We start from the raw sequence: 19,834 nt of genomic DNA, 5'->3' as shown, positions 1-19,834 counted from the left end.
ACTGTGCAGACAAAAACAACTAAATGTCAACAGGCTTTGCAGACAAATTGCTATACATATCACACAAAGTAAAGATAGCAAAAGGAAAATAGGTCAAGTTTTTCTGAGTCTTACCCAAAGAGGTCCCTGCACAGAAAAAGTGAAAAAATGAAAGGAATCAAAGAAGAGAAGAAAACCAACAGGAAAATTTTATAAAAAGCTGTGAACAATGCCAAATAATGCAAAAAATCATGTTTAACAGTATGCATGGCTCATCAGAGGAAAAAATACACAAGACTGGTGAAATAAGAGAAAACATTCTAAAGACAAACAACACAAAACCAGGATTTATAGATTTTTCCCCTACTGAAATGTATATTCATTTAACCTTTACATCACTAATATACTACTGTTTCAGAACAGTGTTCATTTAGTAGTGAATATCAAAAACTAGTTAAGCAGACCTGTGGTTTTTAAAGTAATGGCATGAAAAAATCCTACATTTTCAGCATAAGCATCGTTTTCATTAATTTACATAGAATACATTTCTTCCTCAATGGGACACAAAATAAATGCAAGAGAAAACACCGATTACACATCAACTACTGTCTACAATTCGTTTTTCACATTGATGCCATCTGTCTTGGTTAAAAAACAGATTCCCAGAAAATCATATGAAACTCATTCTTCTGTTGTTTTCAACAATCCTTATCTGAACTCTGTTTATAAAATGTACTCATAGAAGATATCTGATAGAATATATAGCTTCCATTATAAAAATACTCAATTTATCAAAGGATCAAAGTTAAAATTTTAATCTCAGTCTCCCTTACAACAGTACGTGGAAACTCTCATAGACCACTGGAATGTGGACAAATTCAAATCACTGCTTCTATCAACCACTTGCAAGCAAGCCTGCTTGCAGAGTCATTCTGAAATTAATTGCCTGGGATGGTTCCAGTTAACAGTCCTCTTAAAAGAAAGCAGTAAATGACAAAGTATTTGTGCTATCATTTTAAGAAGTAAAATACATCCATATTGGTGTCAGGAGCTGCATTGTTAGTAGTCTATGAGCATTCACACATTCAGACCAGTATTTTCTAGTATATTTTTTGATATAAACATGATTTGCATTGATAAATAAAAAAGTATCATGCTAGATACTATGAGAAAGTATCATGAAAGTATCACAAGAAATTATTATGATTTAATACAAAGCAAATATTTAAGATAAATACAAAACTCACTTGTATGGTTTCTGAGGCAGAATACTGATTCGAGTCTTGTCAAGTATCTTCTTTAATTTATTTCTTCCCCCAACTGTGTTGGCTTTACTTTTCTTATTTACTTTTTCTAATCCTATTACTTGTTCCACATCAACAGCAAGGTCTGGGATGGAATAACGGCTCGCTTTTTTAATATCACCAATTTTAGGCAGATGGGGAGCACCGTTTCTTTTTTCCTCTAACAACCGTGTTAAGAGTTCTTTAAAAACTGCACAAGACAGGAAAAAGGAGGAAATAAAAAGAAGAAAACTGTAAAAGAAAGCTCTGTGCAGCAGTTTAATATAAATCATTAAAAAAAAAATATTAGGATACTCTGTCAATTCAAATATTAAGAAAATTTAGATATAAAGACTTTAAAAAATATTGAAAATAATATTCCTTCTCTGCAGTGTGAAAAAATCCGAATTAATCAGAAAATCACTGGATATTTGGATTACTTACATACTTGGCCCAGCTCAGAACATAAATACATTAGATAGAAAAGGCTGTGGATGTGATCTTCCTGGACTTTAGCAAGGCCTTTGACACAGTCTCCCACAGCATCCTCCTGGAGAAACTGGCAGCTCATGGCTTGGATAAACCTACTCTTAAATAGGTAGAAAATCAGTTGGACATCTGGGCACAGAGAGTAGTGGGGAGGCTGCATCTCGAACACTGTTTCCAGTTCTGAGCCTCTCACTACAAGGACATTGAGGTGCTGAAGCATGTCCAGAGATGGGCAACGAAGCTGGTTAAGAGTCTGGAGAATAAGTCATATGAGGAGCGGCTGAGGGAGCTGGGGATGTTTAGCCTAGAGAAGTCTGAGAGGAGATATGGCCACACTCTACAGCTATCTGAAAGGGGAGTTGTAGTGAGGTGAGGGTCAGTCTCTTCTCAATAGAAATGAATGATAGGACACGAGGAAATGGGCTCAAGTTGCACCAGGGGAGGTTTAGATTATACATTAGAAGAACTTTTTCACCGAGAGGATTATTCAGCATTGGAACAGACTGCCCAGGGAGGTGGTGGAGTCACCATCCCTAGACATACTCAAAAGTCGCACAGATGAGTTGCTGAGGTATTGATATAGTTTAGTTTAGTGATGGGCTTGGAAGTGTGAGGTTAGTGGTTGGGCTGTATGATCTTAAAAGTCTTTTCCAACTGAAATGATTCTGTGATTCTGATTCTGTGATAGATGCTCACATGGTTGCATGGATGGTGTCAACAGGACTTTGACTTTCCAACAGAAGGATACAGGCTTCTGCAGGAATGTGGTACACATGAAAAGATCATATCAGACAAAAATGAGACAGGAAAACTAACAACTGAAAAGGAAGGTTTTAAACAGCCAGAAAGAAAGGCTTTCAAGTGGACAAGAAATTATTAGCAACAAGATTAAAAAAAATCAGAAATCACAGAGGAAACTAACAGTCACAAGGAAAATACAAGAAAGAATGAGACTACTGAGACATCTTGAATGCTTGACAAGGTTGTTGCGTCTACCTGCCAGATATTCAAAAAACATCTCTCAGACTCTCTGAGCCCCCTAGTCATCTCTAAGGCAGAAATACCTGATGAATAGGTTAACTAGTTCTTCTTCTACAACTTGTGGCTTCACAACAATGTTGATATATTTTAATAAATCAAACAAAGTGTTCTGGAGATCAAATGACATATTCTGAGTGTGAGAGAAAGTCTACATATAAAAAATGGAAATATCATCTGATACGTTGACTTGTAATAATAAATGAAAAGTGATAATTAAAACCAAGGAATTGTAGACGAAGTGGTAACAAGGGTAACCAGCTGAGTATTAGGGGCTAGGTTTTACTATTATATATTAATTTTATCCTTAATATTCATCCTTATCTCCAGAGGGATGAACAGAACAAATCACCAACAGACTTCAAAAGCTTCAAATAGAACTCACGAAGAAAAGTGTAGGAGAGTAATCTGAATCAATAACTGTACTGTCAAATAGGTGCTGGGGGCTGGATAGACAAATTACATACAGGTAAGAAGACACTGTTTAAAAATAAGGAAACTTTCCTTTTGGGATCTGTTGATAAGGAATTCTGCATGCAATACACAGAAATTAGCTAACTGTTCTGAGATTCTACTGGGATGTGATTTCAGGATTTGCAGTGGAGCAACAAGATTAAAAACACAACTTCTGAAAAAAAATGAAGAAATCAGGTTTAATCTTGAACATACCAAAGCAACACGAGAGCCAGAAACCTAGCTGGTGAAGGATGGTTAAATAGAACTTACATATAAACAAGCTTATATTGCTAAAAAAGCTGTGTTGGGTTTGTGTGGAGCCATTCCTGGCAGCAGGGAAAGGGCTATAATCGTGGCTTCTGTAAGAAGCTGCTCGAAACTTCCCTGGTTCTCAGTATGACCCATGTCTGCGTCTGAGCCAATTCAGTTTCTGTGATCACTTTTTAAGAAGTGGCAGACAGATAAAAGGGTTGTTGATATGAAAGGAGTGAGATGGGGAAGAAGCGGCCATTCAGACCCCAAGGTCAGTGAGAAATGCAGGAGGAGTTGTGCTGGAGCAGAGACACTCCTGCATCCTATGGTGAGATGAGAAATGTTTCCCTGTACCCTGTGGAGGGCAAAGGTGGAGCTGAGACCTGCCGGCAGCTTGTGGAGAAGTTCATGGCAGAGGGAGTGGCTGTGCCCAGAAGGGCGGTGGCTCTGTGGGAAGCAGCATTAAAGCAGAATGTGCCTGCAGTTCTGCTGTTGCAGAGGAGACCCACGCTGGAGGAGTTTGTGAGGATCTGCAGACCTCGGGAAGGGCTTACGCCAGGAAGGTTTGTTAGGTACTGTGCAGGGGGAAGAATGTGAGGAGTCGTCCTTTGAGAAGAAAGCAGCAGTAGAGACCATCTATGAGGCACTGACCACATTCCCCATTCCCTGCCCCTCTGTGCCGCTGAATGGGGAGGAAGTAGAGATATTGGGAGTAGGGAGCTGAGCCTGGGAAGAAGGGAAGGGGTTAGGGAAGGAGGTCTTAAAGGACTGGATTAATTTTTCTCATAAACTGGTCCTGATTTCTGTTTGTTCTGTTTCTAGCTGGTGGTTAATTAAGCTGCTCTTAGTTTTTCCCTTAAGTGGAGTAGAGTCTGTTTTTGCCCAGAACCATAACTGACAGGCAAGCCCTCTCTGCCACATCTCGATCCACAGAATTCTCGGATACATCTTCTCCTCCCATCTCACTGGACCATCCACCTTCTCACCACAGGAGGTGGGAGTGTGTGGGGGGTCAGTGAGCAGCTGCGTAGTGCTTCGTTGCCAGCTGGGCTTGAACCATAACACAAGCTTGTACAGATACATTAAGAAATGTTTTAATTATATAGAAACTATTGAAATAGTCTAATATTTTCTGCAAAGCAAAAAAAAAAAATTCCTATGAAATAGATTTGACAAATGACTTTCAGAGATGATCTAAGCATGTTTAATCATCAGCTAGTACAGTAGCAACCTGCAGTAATATTCTACCCTACTTATTTGTGATGAAGAATCTGACCCTGGGAGAAATATTTAGGTAACACATAATTCAATTATTTAAATAATCCAAATATCCAGTGGTAAAAAAAGCCAAAATCAAACAAAACCCATAAATTACTTATAATGCAGTTCTGAGCTGCTTAAAGACTTCTTCATTACTGCCTTACTACTTGTTAAAGGGAGAAACTCAGAGAACAGATTCAGAGAATAGAAACATTGTTTTCACCTATCTGGCAAGAAAGCTTTTAACCTTGACACACTCAATGTAGACATGGACTGAAAAACTGAGCAAATACTGCAGACAGATTAAGATCACTGATAACAAACTCCAAAGGGGGCTTGCTTTCTGACAAAGGACTAAATGTCACTTTTATATAAAACTCTACTCTAATTTTTCTCTGCAATTGCGAATAGATTTTAGGATTTGCAACTTCCTTTTTCTATTCTACCCAATACAAAAGTGTCTCAAAGCTAATTTGAGCAAGTAAAAAAAAAAAAAAGAAACACAATTTAAGACTCTATCTATATTAGAACAGAAATTAGAACAAAAAGTGCATACAAACTTACCAAATAAATTGGTTTTCACAGTGATAGACAGATGAGTGTTATTTCTAAGGATTTCCATGGCTTTTGACAGCTGTATATTTTCAAAATTTTGACCATTCACTTCCAGTATCTAAAAATACAAACAGGTAGTGTCATTTTTATTTAGCAAAGGGAAAAGAAAAAAAAAAAAGAGTTGGAAGACATTTTAAAATTTCGTACCTGGTCTCCACGTTTCAAGCCTGCTTCTGTAGCTTTGCTACCAAAATCTACACTGTCAACAAAGATTCCAAATCCTTTTTCTGACCCTCCCAGCAAGATAAAAGGCAAAGGGGCTTCTCGAGATGGCTTTGTTAAGGTTATCAATCTTCGTTTAGCTTTAGCAGCACAAGCAATATTTAACAGCCTCAAATGTCCACCCATTTTCTACAAGAGAAAAGCATAACAAGTTATACATATAACAACAGTCTGGCTACTCCCTGCCATATCAAATTGTCAGGGAAATCCCTTACTCTTACCTCCCTCTCCAAGTTGTTCTCAAATTCTTCTAGGAATCGAGTCATAGCAGGATCTCCTTCAAAATCATTGAAGTGATTGTTCACCCACAACAATACTACCCGTGTAACCTGAAAATTAATCAATAATATAAATATTTTCCAGGCATACTCACAACGGCACTAGTGCTAAATCCTTTAAAAAACCTGCTCCTTAAAGCCTCTGTAAACTTCCATTGGAATCCGAAATACTATATATTTGTGTATATATATACACACACATTCTCCCCAATCCTAACTTTATTAATAAGCAAACATTTACCAGGAGGATCAAATTAATTCTCAAAATTGTGTTCAGGTGTATAAACAATTTTATGTTTTATTTCACAAAAAATATTATGAATCAGAAATTAACACTGGCTGTATCAAATACGACTGAGTGCAAATACAGCACACAGGGCAACATACAAGGCAACAAGCTAGATTCATTTCTCACTGCTTAATTCTTCAAGCACATGATCATGAAGCTTTATATACTGGTTTGTCTAGTTCTTGAATCTAACAAATCTTTAGATTATCCACCATTAACTTCATTAAACATTTACCTATTTAAAAGGGCTATTGTATGCTTAGAGAAGTAGGGAAAAGGAGCTATTGTTAGAAGCAGAGAGGTTTTAACAGCAAATACATGCAATTCTTCTCCTTAGAGTCAATATTTCTGTTTGCTACTATTTCTCTCTCCAACTCCACACTCCCAAAGTAACTATGATTACCAAGTTCAGAAGGATCTTGGCTACTAACTTTACAGTTTGTTCAAAAAAAAAATCCTAAAGGAATACAGTAAATATTATTGAAAATAAAGCCACATAGTAAGAGATGCATTTTTTAAAACCATATGCTTCCACTGTAAAATTTTATCTTAGTAGGCAATTTGATGTGGAACATCAGTAGCACTTGTCCTGACAAAATAAATAAGTTTTGATGTCTTGAATTAATATTAACTCATGTAGTTTTTAAAAAGGTCCTGAACCCAACATGGTTGTGCCTTCAAAGTGATCTTTCATGCTAAAGCTAATCCCTGTCCACTCTTTGCACCTGCACAAAAACTAAACCTCTGCAGCGTTTTATGCTAAAGATCTGACATCAGGCATCCAAAACCATCCTCATACACAGTTTCCAAGTACTTTGCATTTTATTGAGAAGAACTGCCAAAATTAATGACCATATTAATCAAGTACTTCAGAACTCCTTGAGCATTCAGATTTCTACAAGGAGGCAACTGCACAGCACTGTGTGTTGCAGCTGCCAGCCAGAGAGATGCAGGATACGGGTAGCATTTCTGACATATTTGAAATTTAAAATGAACTTCCTCTCTGAAACATCTGTGGTGTTTTTCATTCATGTGGATGATACTGGAATACTCACAGAGTACCTGATTAACTTTAGGCTAATTTTTTAAGATCATCTGGGAAGTTGCAAGCCATACCACTTATTTTAAATCACTGTAGTGATTTCAGTATCAATGCTGCTTTCAAAGTTGTGGCTAATACACACCCAAACACCACTGTGCTGGAAAGGGTTGAAAAGAGACTTCCATAGATATGTCATTAGTTATGTTACAACAGGAAAACAACATTAAAAAGATTAAAGCTGTGAAGTCAGGTACCCTGCTGCTAAGCAAAAATCATCAGCAAGTTTGGATCTCAGCTTGATTACTATAGAGTACTGATCACCCTCAGGAAGTTTTACTCACCATTCCCTCTCCTCACTGCCTAGTAGACCCTAACACAAAACAGGCAAAATCTTCCAAATTCCTTGTTTCCCATTTGCTTATCTCCACTTGTCTCAAGCTGTTCTCTGACTCTTGCCTTTCTGTCAGTGCTACTGGATGTCAGAAAGGGTTGGTTATTGAGATGGCAGAACAAAGACTGCTCTGTTTTCAGACCTGATACAGCAATTGTGTTGGCACATGCTTTTACAGATGCTGAGGGGTTATTTTTCTTGTCCTCCAATGGATAAGTTTTAAGAAGAACTCAAATATTATAGCTCTGAAGACAAAACCAGCCTATGCTAAACAGCATTAGCTGCAAAGCCTATCCCCTCTGCAAACTCTAAGATACTTCCTCCAAGACACAGACACACTAGCAATTCTGTTAGTACAGAGATTTAAATAAAAGTTAAAAAAATAAATTTCTCTTTAATCTTATTCATGTAATACTGGGTTTTTTTACTATTTTTTATCTTTACATATAACAAAGTTCTAATCAAGTGAAAATAAAAGCATTATAATGGGAATCACAGTGTGGCCTGAACAGACTGTGCAAAAACGGGATCTATGTGGTCTTATTCTTTCAGGATGGCTTGTTTAGAGAAAAGGATGTTCAACTGTATTTGAGTAGGGTTTTTTTTTAATATTTGTGTAAGGCTCAACAGATTTGTGACAACGGCTATATTTTCTAGTCTCTTTATATAAATATGGATTATCACAAAATGTTTTCCAAATTGTTAATTATGTATGGAAAACACGCAACTTAATTATATCTTCAAATTTCAAGACACAATAGGACTCAGTTTAATTACATAAATAATGCCTATTGGAAAAAAGCTTTCCCTATACTCACAAGAAACTATATTGTAAAAACACAGCAAGGTAAATGTGGATCATTTACCTTGCCTGAGTACATTAATATTTTAATAAAATATGGAAAAATATTTTATCCATCTATTCTGCCACTCAAATATGTCGCCAACTATTTGTATCGTATTCATTTTAGTCATTCTCTCTAAAACCTATTTTATTCTTAATAACTTATATTTCAATGCAATTGGTAACAGGTATGTAGATTAAGGGATTTTTAACCTTATCCCTGAGGCTGGGGTCATTAAACCACTCCAACAACTTCTTGCCCACTTCCATTGGGCTGGAAAGAAAGGTCCGATATGTCAAGAGAAAATCTTCTATAAATGTTGGGTCTACCACAGAGTGCTCTTCCACCAAATGCATTGTTAACCTTTCAGCTGTTCCCTAGAAAAGAAAATAAAATCTTAAGTTACTGAAACAGATTTTCAATAAATGCAAATTTGCTTTCTTGCAACACACTGAAGATGCATTACACTTGAAAGAGTACCAGCATCTCCTGACTCATGAGCTAAGCAAACGTAACAGCTTAACCAGTGTGATAATAAATGCAAAATGTATGTAATCAGTTTCTATAGAAATGAGTTATCTATGGTTGTAACTATAAAGATAAAAACTGTATATTTTCAAAAATGTATTATGACACATGTCAAGAACTCCTGCACCTAATTGCCAAGTTGTCATTTCACAGACTTGTGCAAGACACTCCCTGTTTTGCTTTTACCTTTATGACAATGTGACCTTTTCTTGTTCCAGTGCGATCAAGCTCCCTGTGTTCCTTCACCATCACAATCTCCCCTTCTTCTTCTACCTTCTGCATATTCTTTTCCACTTGATTGAGGATGCGGCAGTAATCTTGCTGGGCTATACAAACAAACTGGAAAGAATCGTTGCGCACCAGTATTAAAAGGTAGAATCTTCAGAAAAGCATTTAGACTTAAGATGCAAGTGCTCTATTAATAGAAAAAAAGAGTCCCTCAACCTGCAGTGAGCCAAATTTGTCTTTCTAGCAGTTCAGCTGTAGTAAGCAGATGAATACACAACCACAGTACTTCCACTACAGTCTTGCAGTTAGAGGAGAACAAGATTCATCAGAGCAAAATGATTTAGCATTATCAGCCATTTTTGTTTAGCTGCTTTGACCTCCTGTCTGCTGCAGATGAAGTTCAGTATCCTAGCTAGTATTTTTTTCTCCCATGCAAGCTTTTGTATGGTATTTAGAAGGGTTCAGAGATTAAAGGGAAAACACAGCTTATATTTTTTGTGTCTATTGTTGTTGTAAATGATTTTCATTTTTTATAGCTATTATTAATAAAGTCAGTCATTAAAAAAGCCTCAAACATTTCCTCAACTACATAAGTGCAGGCACACAGAAACAAATTGCTTCTGGATTAAAGCACATAACTGTAGAAAATATTTTTAGTGCTATCTGCTTTGTCAAGAGTAAGTGCAAGACCAAATATCTTAAGAATATTCTCAGCATCTATACCATGTAAATATAATTAAGACAGCAACATCATCTTAGAAAAAGAAAATATTGTATTCACTGTAAGTTTTGTACCTTTCTCTCTTTATTAGCGGGCAAGACTAAACCATCATCTTCTATGAACTTGGCTATTTAACTGAAAGGAAATTAACAGTGTTCCTTCTGATTGAAATGTATGCACTTAGGACAAAGGCATGAGGATTCCCAGAGATACTATTTTCTCTTGCATTCTTTATAATTCATTTAAATACCTTTTCTCTTTCCAACAGCTAGAAGTAGCTGAGGCAGAAGTCTCACAGTTTGGATTAGTTGCAAAACATTATTCTAACAAGACAATATTTATGCACTTTTTCTAAGTTAGATGGAGAAACTAAACCCAGTGACTCCAATACACATTTACCCCCGCTTCACAGGGCATCTACTGGAAGCTGAACAGTCATCAGGGCCAAGTAAAATGCTTAATTCATCCAGGGCTTGCCAATTATTTTCTGGATGAGAATAAGCAAATAGCTTCTATATATCCAGACTGGGCTACTAGTTTTATGCTATAAGCAGCATTCCTTGTATGTGCTTCTGTTAGAGAAAACATCAAGGCAATTTCCTTGAAAGGCCAGATTAGCTGAAACAAAAAGGTTTTCCACTCAAACCACAGGAGAGAGAGCTTGTATTGTTTTAAGATACAGTATTTGAGTCAAGTAAAGAAGAATGTCTATCACGTGTAGAAGAGCCTATAATGGCTAATGGACCTTGAGATCCTAACTATGCGAAAGTTTGAAGCAAAAGATCTATGCAACAGGTTGCTGGGCCTCAAGTTCTGGAAAAAGTATGAAGATAGATCTCTTCATCCGAAATGATCTCTATCCAGACAAAGGTAATTCCATTTCCCAGACTGTGGGTACACATACATCCCACAGACTGTAGAGTGTTATACACTGGAAATTTTACAGATATTCAGTTTAAAATAAAACTGTGCCTGGCTATCGAGTTGCATTACACCTATATGTATGTGATCTTGCATGTGTTACAGTTCAACACTCTACCTGGCAATCATCCACTTTGGTTCTCATCACTCCTTTCATATACTCCTTTTCCATGGTAGGAGAAACACCAAAACTGTTCCCCATGCAGAGTATCTCTGTTCTTCCATCAGGGTATGTCACCTCCACAGAGCCATTCAAAATGACTGACCAGGAATCCAGCTACAAATCAAAAGTTGCAGGATACATGAATACTGAATCACTTCACATTGTAGTACTATACTACATAGTTACAACCCTCACAATTTTTCCAAAGGAAATGTTACTTTTATCACCTATTAAAAACATTCATAAACCCATTTACCTTAAATGTGCAGCTATTTCCAGCTCAAGAAAACCAGGATCTTAAGAGTTTATGTAATTTTTTTTTTTTAAAGAGGAAAGGTTTTAAAATAAAATTTAAAACACTGAATTAAATTGCAAATCACCTCCAATAGGCAGAAAGCATTTTGTACATTATTATGAGTATCTTTCTGTATTTCTATTGCATAAGAGATGTATGAGTGCTTAAAGAAACTTTCAAACAAACCCAGAACAAAAAGGCTTAATCTATCTGCTCAATGGTTTTTGTTGGTGGGGTTTTTTTGTTAGTTTCTTTCTTTCTCTTTCTTTCAGCAACAAGAGAGGACATTAACCCTGTGGAACCTGGGATGTTTGGTATAATAGGAGAATCAAAAGCAACTTCTACTGACCTCTTCCCCATCATTTAGTACAATAGTTCCTGCTCTCTCCACAACTGCAAACACCATTACAGCACAGAGTTCTCTCCTCACTGACATTGTCATGTTGGCAAAAGCAGGCAATTGATGCATGAATTCCAGTAGTTGTTCTGAAGGAGAAAAAGTCCACTGAGTCGTGCATATTAAAACAACAAAGCACAGTAAGGACAGTTTTTCAGCAAGATGCCCAAGGCTACTTAAGCTAAAATGCTGCACAATCGTTTCTGTATACTAATAAACCATGTACAGTGGCCTGTTGTAATTACTGGGTATTTTGTAGACACAGACTGGCTAGTCATATCATCAATAGAAGCCCTGCAAAGTAAAAGTCAGCATAACGGAAGAATTGTAATGTAACCGAGAGCTCTGAATGCAATCAATGATATTTGTAATATTTCAGCCAGAGCAATAACTCCTTTAAGACTATGAGAGGCCTATACAAAACACAGCAAGACATTAAGAAGCGAAATTTCACTAAACTGAGTAAGTTCATTGGTAAAGCCATCTCTTCCTAAGCTATACTTAACAGTAAATTGTATTTAATCGTCAAAAGTTCCCATTGGATGGACCAGATAGGATTATTGTCTGAAAGGTGACTGTTACTGTATTCTGTGTGCACTGGAGTTGCACTGTGTGCAACAGTGAACTGCTCCCCTATTTTTGATTTTTACATTGTTCTTAAATATAGAACTCATTTTTAATTAGTTGTCCTGCTGAGTGATTATATGCTCTAAGTCCTAGACACTTTTGCATTCAGTTTGATCTAAAAAACCTACTAAAAGTAGCCAAAAAGACCCTATCTTTTTCCTAATTTTTTTTCACTCAGAATCACAGAATGGTGGAGGTTGGAAGGAACCTCTGGAGGTCATCTGCTCCAATCTGCCTCCTCAAGTAGGGCCACCTACAGCCAATTGCCCAGGACCATGTCCAGACAGCTTTTGAGTATCTCCAAGAAGGGAGACTCTACCACCTCTCTGGGTAACCTGTGCAATGATCAGTCAAAAAACAAAATGTCAAAAAAACACTCATTGAAGCCTCCCATGCTTCAGTTTGTGCCCATTGCCTCTGGTCCTCTCACTAGGCCACACCGAAAAAGGCCTGGCTCTATCTTCTTTACACTCTCGCTCCAGGTATTTGTACACATTGACAAGATCTCCTTGAGCCTTCTCTTCTCCAGGCTGAACAACCCAGTTCTCTTAGGTCTTCCTCTTATAAGAGATGTTCCAGTCCCTTCACCACCTGATAATCAACTTTAATCATCATTCAGTTACCATCATATTATCATCATCAAATACTTTGATAAAAGGACAAAACCCTAAAACTCAGCCAGTGAAACGGATTAGACTAGAAATTGTAGGAATTGTAATTCTATGTTTACTTTCAATGGATTAACCTACACATTAACATAGCAAGTTAGTTTGATTACATGCATATTTATATAAAGGTCTTAACAGCTCCACAAAACAGACACAACATCACAACTTATGACTAAAAAAAATTTATGTGATAAGCATCCAGTGTTGACGTTGGTGTTGACTTCGCCAAGATTCTGCCTGTTTCCAGTACACAATAATGTTTACTTTATAAACCAGTCAGGACACCAGTTAGAAGTTGAATCTTGCAATAAAAGAGCCAGCAACTAACAGTTTTCACACATACTATGTGTATTTTCCTCCTCTTTGGTTATACTCATTCATTGGCTGAAGTTATGGCATTTATGAATTACCTTACAGAATAAACACTAAACTTACTGGCTACAAAAGCCAAAGATTAAAATAAAACTGCAGGCTCAAAAATGAAAGAGAGTTTTTTTTGGTGAAGGAGAACAAGTTCAACAGTAATTTTCTACATAGCAATACTTACCAATATCATCATCTGTTCTGTCTATTGGGTCTTTCTCCAAGCAGTCTCTAACAATATCCCTACTCATCAAAGGATCCGATGCCCTTTCAATGTCTTCTTCATCATCATCATCCTCAGAATCCACTGCTGTCTCTGGCAACCCACTGAGATCCATATCACCAGCCTCACTTTCTGTAGCCTAAATTCATACATAAACAATTTTTTTTTTTTAATAATGGAAACATTCAAATGTATTCTTCGCTGTTAGTTTTCTAGTTAGTTAACAGAATTAATTTCTTTGCATTTAACAGATCATTCATAAATTCACTCTAGATTTTTATATTGCTTCTTTTCTTTCAAAACAACTAACAACTAATCAACCCCAAACTATTGTTTAAACAGCACTTTCAACATTTGTTTCAATCTGTCACAAATAAACAGGACTCAACAGACATTATTCAATCAGGAGGTCTTCAGGGAACTGAATGTAGCAGATTTCAAGGAACATTTTATTGGAATATTAACTGAATATAGTTTTTTAAATAAAAATATAATTTTTAAAGTTTCTGTTCCAGCCCCAAACTTAACCATGTTATACACATCGGAATGCAATGCAATTTTAAGTAGACAGTTCAGGCAAAAAAGTACAGCATCAAAATGCTACAAGAATTTAATAAATAACACAATAAATGACACAAGAAATTACAAATGAAGAAAAGATGCTAAGCCACTGCTTAAACACCACAGATGGACTACACAGACTATCTGCCACATTTAACCTCCTTTAAGTTGTATTAAAATGAAGGAAAACATACATAGCCTGAGGTCATTAGTATAGCACCTAAATGTAAACAAATTTTAATGATTCCCTTTTAAGATCAAGCACTTAATAAACCCCACAAACAGTTGTCTGTCATGGCTGATAAAGCTGCTTTTTCTCAGAACATGATTTAATACCACTGCAGCTGCTGAGACTCAGCCATGACAATTTTTAAGGAAACGCAAGCTTCTAACAAGCCAGTTTTAAGCCATGGCTTGAGAAATCAAGTGTCATATGCCTCATAGGAATGATTTGTTTCCAAGTTTCTGGAAGCACACAATGCATTCCTGGGGCAAACAGGGCTACTAAAGCATGTTCTATCGATCTGTCTCTCACAGTGGTAAAAAAAAAAAAAAAAACCAAACCACAAAACAGAACAACACAACACTCTAAACTAGGTCACCCTCCAACACAGAGGAGGTAAGGCAAATTATGTTGGTATTTCTGTAGAATCATCTTCCCTATTCCTGCCTCACTGTCTCTAACATCTGTTACTTTAATGCCATTATACAAAGCCACCTTATGAATGGCAGCATATGGCTGGAAATAGATCAGGGCACACAGTATCATACTTAAATGCTTTTGTCCTACAGCACAACACAAGCTCTGTAACAAAGTCTTGTTTATATAAAAAGCCTAACAGCACCTACACAATACTCAAACTATTCTTACTTTGCAGAGTTGGCTTTTTTTTAAGAAAAAATGCTTAGTGTTTCTTAAGCACAATTAAGAGATATGTTAGTGGCACACAAATTACAAAAATTATACTGACAGCAGTATTTTCATTAGCAGTCTTACTGTGTTTAACATGCATGTTCCCTCTGATATACCTAAAACCGTTGTTCTAACTGGTTTTTCAAAACAGTCGTCAAAAGCGACTGGTGGAAAAGTTTGTGACTATGAGTCAGTAGATGCACAGCATATGACACCAATCTGTCAGAATCAGAACTCTCCAATTCCAGTGACTAGGACTGACAAATTCACAGTTAATTTGGCAAACCTTTCCATTACTAACAACTGTCCCTCTTACCTGCCCAGATTAAGCTCTTGGAAAAGTACAATAGTAAAATGACTGTAGAAATAAATTTAGTCACACCGTGCTAATATACACAAGAAAATTCCACATTTTGTACAAAACCTGATTATTAAAAGACAAGTTATTTGACTGTTCTAAAACAATAAACCAAATCTTGACAGAAAGTGAAGCTCTGTTATCAAGAATAGTTGATGTTATTTCAAAAGAAAAATCTCACACTGAAATTAAATGTAATTCTGTATTCAGAAAATACTTCAAAAATAGTGCTAAAAGCTACAAGCTTTTCCTGAAATTATCAATTTTTACAAAGCTAATTAATTTTTTTGACAACTGAAGTTTTTGGTAGAAACCTGAATGATAAAGCAACTATTTCTAACTTACTAGTTACCAAAAAAATACAAATCACTGCAATAAAACAGTTCAGAATTGAATGCATTAATCCACACAGCAGTAAGAAAATTTACTAATTTAACTTAGGACATCTTTTAAAATAAACTTTATCTTTTGAAGGAAAAAAAAACCCCATAAAACACGTTTCTTCAAGTAGCTTTCTGAAAATGTTATGATTAAAGAAAAGTTAAGCAAAGGAACACAAATGTAGCCTTTCCAGGCAGCCAATATGCATTCAGAATAGTAAAGAATCAAACAACTTGCCTCACAAGTACTCCTGCTTATACATGCAAAATGTTTTGCATGAGTTTTTGTTACATTACTAAGAACTGTATCTGTCTTCATGGTAAAAGCATACACTGGTTTATACACAAAACCATTGCAAATAGCTTCTTAAGGCTTAGTAGCAGCAAGTATGATATTATGTATTAAGGGTCCTCTTGTTGACATGTTAAACTTCATAACCCACCTACTTTGAGCACTTTTGTACTCCCTCCATTGTTGGAAAAGTCAAGCACACCTGCACAGTAACTCTTAGTTATGAAGCAATAGGTATGCATTTGTGCAAGACTAAAGAAAAAAGTTCTATCAACTCCTTTGAGATTAGGGGCTTCCTTAAAAATTTCAGCATGAGAAAACACAGAACACAAGAAAAACATCTGACCTACAGTCAATCATGAGGCTTATAGCTTCCCAGGCCACATAATCAAGGATGACATACGCCTCAGAAATGAGTGCTTTCATAGGTGCATAGCCTACTTTATTTCTGGGGTAAAGAGGGAAATAAGTTTCACTTAAATCTAAAGAGACTGCATGTAAGAAAAATGCTGGTTAAAGTTTCAAGTACAAATCAACGTCTCTTCAAAGTTCAATAAAAATTTTCTTTACAGTTGGAAGGATGGCATGAGAAATTTCCTGAAGCTTCAAAGGAATCACATAATAGTGATAATCTATTATATTATTTTTCATATCACCAACAAGAAAGTCAGGAGACTAAGGCAGACGTTTTCAAGAGAGGTGAAGAGTTATTTCGTTATTTCAATTTTAGGAAGTGTCAAGGCCAATACTGTACTAATACAAAAATGGTTGCTCCAACTGCTACAGATCTCTGAGTCCAAAATCATTTTAGATTTGACTGATACCAGCTACTTAACAAATACCATGAAATATCAAGGAAAAGATGTAAAGGAGCTTCGTGTAAATTCTCAGTTAGCCTTTGGCTTCTCGCCTGATGGGGTGAGGGGGAATTAAAAAAATAACTAGCACTCAGTCCCCTAGGGCAAACTGGAGAAATGAAAGATCCTTTTGGACACCTTAGACCACTATGAGAGGAAACTGATTAAGCCCAGCTCTACTAGTCTTTCTGGTTTTGGAGGCATCCTGAACACGGACATAATGAAAGTGATAGACTACATGAACAGCTTAAGAAGATTACTTCCTTTACTGCATCAACAATCTGGATGAGGGGACAGAGTGTACCCTCAGCAAGTTGGCTGATGACACCAAACTGGGAGGACTGGCTGATTCCCCAGAAGGCTGTGCTGCCATTCAGCGGGATCTCGACCGGCTTGAGAGTTGGGCAGAGAGGAACCTTGTGAGGTTCAACAAGGACAAGTGCAGAGTCCTGCATCTGGGAAGGAACAACCCCCTGCACCAGTACAGGCTGGTGGTCGAACTGAAGAGCAGCTCTGCTGAGAGAAACCTGGGAGTCCTGATTGATAATAAACTAACCATGAGCCAGCAATGGACAACGGCATCCTGGGATGCATCAAGAAGAGTGTGGCCAGTAGGTCAAGGGAGGTTCTTCTCCCGCTCTACTCTGCCCTAGGGAGGCCTCATCTGGAGTCTTGTTCTGGGCAGCTCAGCTCAAGAGGGACAAAGAACTTCTGGAGAGAGTCCAGCGCAGGGCCACCAAGATGATCAGAGGACTGTAACATCTTTCATACAAGGAAAGGCTGCAGGAACTGGGGCTGTTTAGTCTAGAAAAGAGGAGACTGAGGGGAGACCTTATTAACATTGATGAATATCTAAAGGGTGGGTGTCAGGAGGTTGGGACATCCCTTTTTTCTATAGTAGCTAGTAACAGGATAAGGAGTAATGGGATGAAGCTGGAACACAAAAAATTCCACTTAAAAAAACCCTATTTTACTGTGAGGGTGATGGAGCAGTGGCACAGGATGCCCGGAGGGGTTGTAGAGTCTCCTTCCTTGGAGGTCTTCAAGACCCATCTGGACATGTTCCTATATGATCTGATCTAGGTGAACCTGCTTCTGCATGGGAGTTGGACTAGATGTTCTCTAAATGTCACTTCCAACCCCTACCATTCTATGACTCTATAATTTCCTTCTCCAATCAGTTATTGGGCATCTGTTGAGAGGTCACTGTGGATATTGTCTTATCCAATAGGTCTGTATCTTTACACAACCAAGTAACTCTCCCTCCAGTATAACAACTGCTTAATCACACACACGCTCCTCTTACTATGGAAAAGAATGCAGGAAGATGTGGAGAACTCCTTACAAAACAACAGGTTTAGGTGGCTGTCAAGGTCTTTCTTTTCTATACTGGTTTGTTGAAAAAGCTTCCAGCTGATCTTAACAATATAAAGAGAATAAACTAGAAAAACTTTAAAATTAGCTACATTAACTATTAAAAAACATTAACTATTGGTTTTTTAGTATTTTAAAGAGAATATTTTAGCCTAGAATTTTTTTTTTATTTTACTAGTTTCTTCAAGAAACATTGAGGGAAAAAAATTGCATCAAAGAACTGATGCCACCATCTAAATCAACGATTCAAAATTTTGAAACATAAAAGGAAAAAGAAATTAAAACCCACAAAAGACACTTGTGGCACAAACCAGAAATATGTTCATTATGTGGTGCAGTCCTTCAAGTCCATGAAGCTAACAAGGAAAGTAGTCAAGCGTACCTTAAAAACAACCCCCACCTTATTTTTTTCGTCACTGTAGTTTAAGAACTAAAAAATAAACTAAAAAAAAGGGGAAATTAAGAATTTTTATTAGTAAAAACATTCCTTTTTTACTTCATAATTTACAAGCCAATACTGATAAGAAACACCAAGAATACTGGCTCTATACCTCTCATGAAATCACTTGCAAAAGTTCCATTAGCTTGAAAGACTTTCTCTGGTCATTATACAGGCACAGTGGATCCAGCTTTTCCACAGAGAGAAAACATGGCTGGAGTTTTGTTTTACACTAAGTTTCAGCTACCTGTGTGAAATTCTACCTATGTAATTATAATATGTGTTTGTAGATTGCATTGTTAGCATATATGTTACAACAAATTATAATTATTACAAGCACACAAATGAAACATAAATGTAAGGTAGTAAAATTATGTTTTTATACTCTGCTGACCTGAGTGCAAACAGACATGAAATATCTTAAAAATTCTTCAGCCTAAGAGTCTTACTGTACTCTCCTCATATTTGTTCCTTTATTACCTACCACAAAATTTACAGCACAGCAGCCCACACCTGTCACAGGAGCCTGTCCAAGTAGTTTTTGTCACTAGAGATGGGAAAATGTAACAATCTCCATTACGTATACCAGGAACACCATCCTCCCCTATTGCCAACTAATTGCCAGGACTTTCTAAAAACAGAGCAACATTTGCTGGGCCACAGGTACACAGAACAAGGACTTGGAAGTTATTCCTAGGCTATAAACTGCACAGTAGATTAGAGGACTTGAACTCATCAGAAGTGATAAGGTACTGCACAGGACTTAGCTTGACAACTGTCCGAAGGAGTTCAGTAGGACACAGGTTTACCTGAGCAGTTTCATACATCCTTACATTACCCAGAGACCCACACTGCAGAGGCTGATACAGTCAGAACGACTGACTGAATCTTAAGGTAGAACTTCTTTATTTTGCATACTGAGAGTTAGGAAGAGGCTATGTGGACTCTCTGGTTTGAGAGAAGAAAGTTGGGGCTCCCTCAGGAAAACTCAGGAAAGGTAGACCTTTCTTCTAACAGCTATCAGACTTGTGAGAAAACAAAGCTGACATCTTGAAAAATTCCAAGCACTGCACACATCCTGGGAGGG

At 37.0% G+C, this 19,834-nt stretch overlaps 1 protein-coding gene across 4 annotated transcripts in view; it reads right to left on the bottom strand.

Annotated features, from left to right (window-relative positions):
• Positions 1 to 19,834, bottom strand: part of RAPGEF2 (Rap guanine nucleotide exchange factor 2) — a 184,465-nt gene that overhangs the window by 26,841 nt on the left and 137,790 nt on the right. For all 4 annotated transcript variants that reach the window (XM_061991977.1, XM_061991975.1, XM_061991978.1 and 1 more), the window contains 9 exons: positions 13,535 to 13,712; positions 11,645 to 11,781; positions 10,956 to 11,114; positions 9,154 to 9,306; positions 8,652 to 8,816; positions 5,816 to 5,923; positions 5,520 to 5,723; positions 5,322 to 5,430; positions 1,227 to 1,473 (listed from right to left, as the gene is read on the bottom strand). In XM_061991977.1, coding sequence (XP_061847961.1) covers positions 1,227 to 1,473; positions 5,322 to 5,430; positions 5,520 to 5,723; positions 5,816 to 5,923; positions 8,652 to 8,816; positions 9,154 to 9,306; positions 10,956 to 11,114; positions 11,645 to 11,781; positions 13,535 to 13,712 — 1,460 coding nt within the window. The remainder of the gene's footprint in view (positions 1 to 1,226; positions 1,474 to 5,321; positions 5,431 to 5,519; positions 5,724 to 5,815; positions 5,924 to 8,651; positions 8,817 to 9,153; positions 9,307 to 10,955; positions 11,115 to 11,644; positions 11,782 to 13,534; positions 13,713 to 19,834) is intronic.

Source organism: Colius striatus, chromosome 3 (assembly GCF_028858725.1).
Source record: "Colius striatus isolate bColStr4 chromosome 3, bColStr4.1.hap1, whole genome shotgun sequence".
Taxonomy (NCBI): Eukaryota; Metazoa; Chordata; class Aves; order Coliiformes; family Coliidae; genus Colius; species Colius striatus.
The sequence above is the reverse complement of the archived record's forward strand: the minus strand, read 5'-3'. Positions and strand labels throughout refer to the sequence as shown.